This window comes from Aquarana catesbeiana, linkage group LG01 (genome assembly GCF_042186555.1).
Source record: "Aquarana catesbeiana isolate 2022-GZ linkage group LG01, ASM4218655v1, whole genome shotgun sequence".
Classification (NCBI taxonomy): Eukaryota; Metazoa; Chordata; class Amphibia; order Anura; family Ranidae; genus Aquarana; species Aquarana catesbeiana.
Window position 1 is genome coordinate 396,454,476 of NC_133324.1, and position 10,257 is coordinate 396,464,732.

General features: G+C 41.6%; 1 protein-coding gene across 1 annotated transcript in view; it reads left to right on the top strand.

The window, feature by feature from the left end:
• Window positions 1–3,885, top strand: part of PTAR1 (protein prenyltransferase alpha subunit repeat containing 1) — a 58,529-nt gene extending 54,644 nt beyond the window's left edge. The window contains exon 7 of the mRNA XM_073634604.1: window positions 3,054–3,885. Coding sequence (XP_073490705.1) covers window positions 3,054–3,408 — 355 coding nt within the window. The 3' untranslated portion in view covers window positions 3,409–3,885. The remainder of the gene's footprint in view (window positions 1–3,053) is intronic.
• Window positions 3,886–10,257: the final 6,372 nt, after the last annotated feature.

Here is a 10,257-nt window from a genome sequence, read left to right on the forward strand (position 1 = left end):
TTTTGATGATGATATGCTGAGTAAATGGATACCTAACCCATCAGGCTTTAAAATTGCGTACGCCTGTGGAATGGTGCCACACTACGGTACTTTAAATTCACCATAGGCGATGCTTTAAATGCCTTTACAGGTTCACAGTTTAGAGATACACAGGAGGTCTGGCACTTGCAGTATTGCTCCCACTCTGATCACAATGATACCTCACAAATGTGGTGCGATTACATATGCGTGCGGGACTTGCATATGCATTTGCGCGTAAGCAGGGGGGGCGCTTTAAATTGTTTTAAATTATTTTTAATATTTTATCTAAAAATTTTTTTTTTACACTGTCTCTAAATTTTTTTGTATTAACTTTATTGCTATCACATAGGATGAACAAAACGTCTTTTGTGACAGCATTGGGCCATGACAGGTCCTCTTTATGGAGAGAGCTGGAGTCTATTAGATGCCTCTGACCTCAGTGCAGCCAATCCGTCACAGATCAGTCTGATCGGCTGCTTTCCTGGCCGCTAACGACCAGGTAAACAAATAGCCGAAACCATAAGTGACAAAATTATTATTGTTATACAGGATTTATATAGTGCCAAAAGTTTGCGCAGTGCTTTAAAACATTCTCATAACTTCCGGTTTCCAGAGTCAGAGGGAGAAAAAACGTTTGTTCCTCTCTGTGTAGTGCAGTCACCCGCAGAAGTGATAGAGCGGCTGTTTAGCCACTTAGATCACTTCTGCCTAAATGAGAATTACTGGCTGCAAAAAGGTACAGGCATCATCCTGATATAAACACCTCAGTCTAGAGGATGTCAATGGATGTGCTATGGTCGGGAAGTTGTTAAGCTGCAATAGGCAGCGGATGGGGGTGCCCACCGTTAAACCTACCTGACATGTAGTCAGTGGCAAGCCCCCCAGAATGTGACACATTCAGGCAAACAGGGAAGCGCTACAAATGTCCCGAAACCGCATGCAATGCATGTGGTTGTGGCACGTTTGTCATCAAAACTGGGGCTAAAACAGGTGGTGAGGAGGAGGTGTCACATTGCCTCCTCACCTGCTGTCAATCACCTCTAAAGCACAGTCCAAACATGTATCATGCTTCAGAGGAAAGGTAGATTTAGACGCACATCTAAATCTACCCTTAAAGTGGTGTTTTAGAGCCAAAGATAATAAATAAAACAGATATACAAAACTGTACATTTTTTTTTATCACAAAGGACTGCAATGAAATTATAGAACATGAGTGCAACATCTACTTATTTATTCTGCCGCTAAGTCTAAAACGCTGAATTGCATATATGTCCATCACAAGCAAAACCTCGTTTTTTTTTCAGTAGCTGTTCTCTCCTATTACATTTTCCTTCATATGTACTGTAATAACAGACGCACAAAAACCATATGCAATCCGATAACAGGTATATCTTTAAACATGTAGATCGGTACTGGACCTTAAGATCAGTGCTGTAGGCCATTTTGATAAACAAACATGTAAATCTTCACTTCCCCTTGGCCACAGCAGCATATTTCCAGGAGTGAAAGAGTTTACGGCTCCACAATTTATTGTCCTGCCAATGTCTTGAGTGTTAGCTGGGCATTAACATAGAAAAGTTATCGTTATCTGTGTAAGCAGATGGTTCCCCAGCAGCTCTGCCGCAATCATTCTCAGCTCATTGCTTTGACAATGTGACCAATACAACCAGTTGTTTCTGCTAACATAGAACCATAAGTTTATTCCTGGAAGCTGCCTCTGGCATAAGAGCCAGTTTACTGGGGCTTGTGAAAATGGTAAAAACATTATCACTGTGTTTAAGGGCTGTTTCCTAATGTATTTTTTATATCTGGGGAACAGTCATGAATCAGTACATTGCAGCCAATAATTTCAAGTAAAAGTTAATGACAAGGAGGAGTCCTTGTCTGCTTATAGTAACTATGTTCTAAACCTGAATATTTTAAACTGAGTATATGATGAAAAATGCATAAGTATAGGCTACCTTCAGTGAAAACTGTATGTAAAAACGACCTGTGCAGATATAAGCAACAAACGTTAACTTGCAGATCTTGTTTATTTATTTATTTATTTATGGTAGGGAACATAAATAGTTGTAGATATTTTTGTATATTTATTTTCACTATACCAACTCTTTAATAAATATATGCAACTGATCTAGCTCTATTGAGGAATCTTTACCACAATCTTAGAGCATATAAACAGAATTAATCTTTCATTGAGAGTGTACTTATGGCCTCTGCAAAGGTGGTAAAGAAGCCCCCAGTCCACCTGCCTATGCTTATATTTCTAAAGCACCCTGGAATGCAAAAAAAAAATGGGACCCTAGCCAGAGCTCAGATGGTTGCTCTCTGGCCGGGGCCTTGTATTTGCATCGGCAACTAAATTCGAATGGTGACTTTCCTTGCCAGTAGGATAGGAGGCACTGCATAAACATATAAGCCAGTGACTCTCAATTAGGGTTCCTCCAGAGGTTGCTAGGGGTTCCTTCAGCATTGGGCAGTTTCTGCCTCTCAGATAAGTTCCCACTCACACCATTGATCTTTTTAGCTATCTGTAAGGAGGTAATTCTTCCCAATGACCACAGATGTAAGGACCATTCTTCTGACTGACCATCACACTAATGTATCATGATTTGTAGATTTCAAATTTTTAGCAGGGGTTCCCCGAGACCAGAGAACTATTTCAAGGGTTCCTCTGTGTTGAAAAGGTTGAGAAAGGCTGATATAAGCTCTAGTTGGAATTTGAATAATAGAGCACATAGGGATTAAGGATTCACAGGAGTCTCTGTTAAATAAATTAGAGTATGTATGCAGCAGTAAGGGGGTACCTACTTCAGAAATATATACTGTAGCAGTTTTCAGAGATTATGTTTCCGTTAGGTATACTTAAAGTGGACTGGTTGCTATGGTCATATGCTTTGCATCTCTTAGACTATTTTATTACCTAAGGCCCACATGAGACTTTTTTGAGCTGGACAGATTTTGGTCAGTATGAAAGAAATTCCAACAGAGTTTCACATAATTTCACTAATTTTGCTTCTCAATTTTCTTAGGCGTCAGATTCTTGGATTGATTCACCAACTGCACAATGAACAATCTTCCTCTTCAACTGTGCAAGCCACAGATGTGGATGGCGCTGTTATCGGCCCAGGAAATGGAACCCACAACTACACCAGTTTTCTGAGTTACCCCACCAACACTATGGATATTGATGGAGCGTGCGATACAAACAAACAGGGCTATACTCAAGAAACCAAACGGCTGAAACGTACCCCTGTCCAGGACTCTCTTATATTTGAATCTGAGCTCAGGTTCATTACCTGTGTCTTAACGGGCTGCAGAAATGCTGAACAGTGCAGGTTTGCTGCTTCATACAGAAAATGGCTGCTGTCTATTGTAGGTCACTAACTAAACAAAAGTTCTGTACAGATTACTTATGGTGCAATATATTCTTTAGCAGTGATATGCCATGGTTGTATTTGGAACCATGTGCTTTTCACTAATTAAGACTATCCAGGAATATTATTATTTTTAATTTATTTTTTGAAATATTACATCCCACTGTTTTATTTTGTTCCATTTCTGTAACACGAGAAAAAAAGGAGACTTTTTTTTTTTATTGCTGCATCCGTTCTTAAACTTTTCATTAATTACTATCATTTCAAAACACTGTTACAAGTAAATATGTATTTAGTTGTTCAATAATAAGCATGATTGGGATGGGAGGAATTGAAACAGATGGTTACTTGAGAATTTTTAACTGGGATTTGCATTTTTTCCAGTCTTAGTTTACTAATATTACTAGATTTGAGTAAAACATTGTCCTATTCCACATTTCTGTGCCCAACCCCTTTATTTTAATGTAATAAAACACAATACAAAAACTTTGGTTGCAGTGTGTATTTTGTAAGAAAAGCTGATTAGACAGCTTTGAATTATTTAAAGGAGCTTTGCAGTTGAAATGAAAACAAGTTTAGATTATTCTGATCCCTCAGCATAGTAAGTGGAAAAGGTTGCCTGGTTGTGCTGTTCCGTATAAGGAAAGAGCAGGGTGCTTGTTGTGCTGTAGTTTACATTTCTTCAGGTGATACTTAATATTCCCATCGCACACATTCCTGGATGAGCTCACAAATATGGGTGCTGCAGCAACAACCAGCTGGATACTGGTTCAAGTCACAATGAAGATATTTGCCAGTACACCATGGAACGGCGTAGATAGCGTCCAAACGTGTAATTTATTGCATGATCACAACACAAGGAGGGTGCAACGTTTCGGAGTCACGCAGGACTCTGAAACGTTGCACTCTCCTTGTGTTGTGATCATGCAATAAATTACACGTTTGGACGCTATCTACGCCGTTCCATGGTGTGCTGGCAAATATCTTCATTGTTACATTTCTTCAGGGACGCATGTCTGACATCAAGGATGCAAGGCACAACAACGAGCCTCTCTTTGTCTCAAAGGAGAAGTTGCAGATCAATTTAGAAGACCTCAATTTAAGTAAAACATGGCAGTGGTACTTCTGTTATCCTTGGGAGCTTCAAGGTGTTGAGGTCACAGGGATCAGGACCTCTGTGATTCCCCCTACGCCACAAACGTATTTATTTTAGTTCAAAATCAGTGACTACCGTGTGTTGGTAGGTTCCTGCAACACCTACCAAGGTATCTTTGTTAAACTAGGGACTACTCATATAATCCTTTGTAATACTCTGACTGCACACCACAAAAATGGTTCAAATGCCTGTGACACATTCAATTTTTTTTATTTAGGAAGGATTGCATTACTTGCATCAAATATTGAGATGTTGTACAAATCATAATCAGCAGGAAGAACATGTTACAAATCGCAAAGGTAGTACAAATTATTAAAATCAATTGATGCAGAAACCACTGTAAGTGGTCTTAGCTGTCACAATGTGATTGCAACCTCAAGTAAATAAAAAATGTATTCTAGATGATGTGATTTAATGCGACTTTTAAACTAGGAGCAAAAGAGACTTAACTGGGGAGGGTTCCCCAGTATAACAGGGGGAGTAAGGGAAAGGGTAAAGGGGACAGAGCGGTCTATAATGAGAATGGAGCCTACCCTTTAGGGGTTTTACGATTTCCAGGGGCATAAATTTCTTGTAGCATTTACATGACACAGGAGAGAGGTGCAGAAAGAAAGCTGCCAGGTTATCCACCAGGGAAAAACCCTTGATTTAATGTATAATCTCTAAAAGTGGTCTCCAGAAGGTATAAAGAAGGCCAGACAATCCCAGAAAACATGCATTAAGGTGCCTACATGCGTTCCGCATCCCCAGCAAGTAGCAGAATGTGTACCATCTGGTGACTATCTTATAAGAGAGTTCTTGGTATTTGTTACATATCGATGCCCTGTTGGCAAACACTAACATTCTATTTGCTGCTCTGAAAGTGTTAGACCCAAGTCAGTTTCCTACTTCTGAAGGAACTTTGGGTCGCCCCAAGAATGAGCACTCAGGAGCCCTTTGTAAGAGAAGGGACTGTGCACATGCTGCAGTGGACCATCGGTTGTGCAGGTCTCTTCAAAAGGCGTTAGGTCTCTACGGAACTGTTGTGTTGCAGGGAGGAAGTGTAGAAAATGGGAAGAGTAGCTGTCGCCAGTGGTCCAAAATAGGGATCTCCCTCCTGCAGATAAGTGGGAGAAGGAGCACCATTCTGTATTGGTTACAAAGTCCCTCACGCTGGTTGGTCGTTAGCTGCCCAAATTTGAAGAAGTTTGTCAGTTTGGGGAGAAACTCCGGGTGAGTTAGTATGGGGGTTAAGTGAGGGGGTAGCTACAACTGCCTACGTGGGTAAAGTATCTAGTCATGACTTGCAATGCAGGTTCTATAAGCGGGTGCTTCTTAAGGGAAAGAATAGTGATTTGACCTGATTAGGGAAGTCTCGTCAAAGGGCTGTCAAATTGTCTTGTTTCAGAGAAAACGATAACTTGAATGCACTGTGTTTGTGCTTTAATACCACACATAATATGAGAGGCTACACAATCTAGCCAGATCTGGTAAGCCCACTCCTCCCCTAAACGAGTTACATTTAGGACAGAAAGTTCCCTCCATGTCTGAGCTTCATCCAGGAGACTGACTACACGTAATCTTCCTAGAAATGCATAGTGAAAGCATCAAAGCATGATGGTCTGAAGGAGTGAAGGGTACTCAAAAGTGGCACATCTGAGAATGAGCACTGTAACCCATGTGCACCCAAATTTGTTTTGCAGTACAAACTCTACATACAGTATTTCTTTAAAACAGAATTCCAGGTATATTCTTACATGGATATATTGGTCTGGCCTGGACCAATGTAACTATGCATATACCATACCTGTGGGATACCCCTGGAAGCTGAAAACCACTGTAGTATGCACTGCTACTCCAGTGATCTACACTAGTTTGGTCCCATGCTGAGCGGTTTCCCTGCTGCATTCTGAACACAGGAGGTCATCAATTCAGTGCAGATACCATTCAGAAATAATTTTTTTCAATGAATGCAAAGAATTCTCAGATTGGATGAGATGTGGTGGTGATGTCATGCTCCCCACCTCGTCCAAACAATGTCTCTTGCATTCATTGAGAAAATGCAAAGCATTCTCTGAATGGCGCTCATGCCCAGCAGCTATTGTTCATATTCCCATCGCACACGTTCCTGGACATAGGCTCGTCAGTAGAGGGTGCTGTAGCAACTACCAGCTAGAAACTGTGCTTCTCAATAACCAGTGCACATATTCGCCAGCATAACATGGATCATTCTATATAATCCAAAACTTTTATTGCAAAAAAGATCACATCACAAAGGACCAAGTGTAACGTCCTGTGTAGGCATCACATGCCTGACAAAGTCCTGCGCGGCTCTGAAATGGTACACTTGGCCATCCTTTATGATGTAATATTTTTGCAATAAAAGTTTTGGACGATATCTGATGATCCATGGTATGCTGGCTAATATGTGCATTGGTTCATGCCCAGCAGCTGATGGCCCTGTATTCACAATGGAGCAGGGTAGCCAATAGGCATGGGACCCGGAAGCAAGTGGCGATCACAGTAGTAGCCCAAGCTGAATCAGTGTAACTATGTAAAAATATCCATATCTGGAATTCTTTTTTTAATGTGTATGAAGCATTACAGCTACACAGCTTCGTTGTTTATTGCTTTATGCTACACAGTGTGAGGGAACATTGTGATAAAATGAAATACACATATTTGATGATTTCTCGCCCTAGCTTATTGAATAATAAGCTGTTTGGCTCGCTCCCAGCACAAAGACAGATACGCATATATATGGTCCCATGGATAAAGTCGGCAAAGGCCCACTTCCATGAGGCTGTATATATGCATACTCTTGGCGGGAAACTGTTAAAACGCATTAAGGGCATAGTTGCAAAACCTCAAAACGAAAATCTTAAGAAGGGCATCACCTGACACAACTTTAGGCTGGGTTCACACATATGCGAATTGTGGGTTTCTCCGCATCCAATTCGCATGACAGGAGAGTGTGACTCTCAATGGAGCCCATTCACATAGCTCCGGGGCGGCTGCGGTCCACATTTAAAAAGGGTCCTGTGCGTCTTTGGTTCCGATTCAGGTGCAAATTCAGGCCAAAATTCAGACCTGATTCGCACCTGAATCAAACAGGGACAAACCGAACCCAATGCTGTGACCCGCGGCCGCAGCAAATGTGAACCCAGTTTTACAACGCAATTGAAACACGCATTAATGCTATAGGTGTGTTAATACAAGTTAAAGGCAGCTTTTGAACTCAAAATCTGTGTAAATTTAGTCTAAATGCATTTACCTGCCAATTAGATTTTTTTTTTCTTTTATTAACCTGATTCCTGTAAGGTGAATCTGTGTCCATATAATGGCTGCTTTGTTGAATAAGGCCAGTGGAAAATATTGTGAGCATTGTTAGGATAGATGATTGCATTACAATGATGTGCAGAGCAATCCGTGTGGACTCGTGTGTTTGTTCCTGCTTGTTAATTATAAATAAGCTTGCTGTTCCTTCAGCAAGCAGTCACAGCAAAGCATACAGTTGCTTTCTATTTCTGCACATTTCTTTCATAGCAATGTTCATTCTTATTGTTTGCATATGTTCAGTGTCAAGTTGTGAGCTTGAGTGCCCCACCTTTTGATAACACTCTAGTTTGTAGTTACATAGGTGTGTGTTTTCTTACAATTGACATGGTTTCCTGTAGTCCATAAGCCCCTCTGTATAGTGTATTTCTAATAATATTTTTGCTTCACTTTACATATGCAGTGTAATAAGTTATCATTACCTTACCTTGGTAGCTTCCTTGTGATGAGACCTGTATGAGTGATTTAAAAAAATAAATAAAAATAAATGCCTCTTCCACCTTACGTCCAAACTGCAAATTCAGTGATATTGCTGTAATAAAATCAGAGGAAGATGTCAGGTACAAAAGATATACACTAGGACACAGACTATGTGATGTTGATAGAATTTTTACTGCAGCTTGCTTAAAAGGATATAGGCCAGGCATTGCTTGGTAAATAAATGTACTTTGTACAACTGGTATAAAGAAAGAGAAAAAAATATTGTAAACGCTGATACAGTTCCGCTACCCGTAGATTACCTAGACCAGGGGTATCAAACTCAATTTCATCATGGGCTGCATCATCATTATGCTCTCCTCAAAGGGCTGTATCTGTAAAACTATATCAATTTATCCAGGGCTTTTTTTTTTCTCAGAGAATAGGTGTAGTAATTCAACCACAACCCCTCCCTGCTGAACTGCATTGAACAGTGGGTGTGATCAAATGTCAGTGGGAGGATCTTTAAGGTGCGATAAATACCAGGAGTGTGTTATGTACGGCATTCGGGAATGCGCTATGTGCGGAGTTCAAGTGTGCGCTGTGTACAGGGTTAAGGAGTGCACTACATGCAGAGTGCAGGGTTTATGGGTGTGCTATGTACAGTGTGCAGGGTTCACCTCTCTTTCACAGGCTGTCAGCATCTCACTTCCACCCCTCTCCCTGGGTGCGAGGGCCACATGAAATGGCCTAGCGGGCCGGATTCGGCTCATGGGTCTTGTGTTAGACACACTTGACTTAGACAGAGTTGGCACCGCACAACTTTGCGCCACCTTACTGTGATATGCCCAAGTGCTGTACATCAATGTTTCTCAACTCCAGTCCTCAAGTACCCCCAACAGGTCACGTTTTCAGGCTTTCCATTATTTTGCATAGGTGATTTGATCAGTTTCACTTCCTTAGTACTTACCACAGCTGTGTCATCTGAGGGAAATCCTGAAAACATGTTGGGGGCACTTGAGGACTGGAGTTGAGAAACATTGCTGTACACCTCAGGGCTCAGCCCTTTCCAGCCACTAACATGAGCCCCTGCAAGCAGGATTATGCCTCTGAAAACCACATCAGCTTCAGTAACCTTCCTCAGAATGACTGCTATAATTCCACTACATACATTTATCCTAGCAAAAACCATGGCCAGCTTGCTTTTCTCATACCTTCACACCCTGAACATGACCCCAGGCTTCTACCATGAGATTGTTGCTGCCAATCACTCTGGGACAGAGTCACCCTGTCACCAGTGATCACTGTATTAGTGTCACGGGTGACGCTGGTTAGTTAGTTTGTTTTCCATAGCATCAGGGTACCTGCCGTATATTATCTAATAAAGGTTTAACCCCCTGATCACCCGGCGGGGGACATCAGTTAGGTTTTAGCGTCAATTAGCGTCCGTGTCAGCCCGAGGCAGATCAGTGCCAGTAGCACTAACACCCACACACACACACACCATACACCTCCCTTAGTAGTAAAATGTCTGAACGGATCAATTTCTTTGATCTGATCAAATCTGTACTAGCGTCCCCAGTAGTTTAGGGTTCCCAAAATCACAGCGGTAGCGGGATCAGCCCAGATACCTGCTACCACCTGCGTTTAGCCCCTCCGCCCAGCCCACCCAAGTGCAGTATCAATCGATCACTGTCACTTACAAAACACATAACTGCAGGGTTCGCAGAGTCAGACTTGATCCCTGTGAACGCTAACAGTTTTTTTGGTAGCGATTGAAGCAGGCTCTGACAATCAGGTGCTCTTTTTGCCTGTGAGTCGCACTAGTTTATATCAGTAAATTTAGAGGCCACAATGTCCAATCGTAGGTACACTAGTGAAGAGGCCTACACGTTTCTGAGCCTGACAGATGAGAGTGAAGAGGAAGTCACCCATCTGTCAGATTCAGGCTCAGAATACGAACCAGTAGAC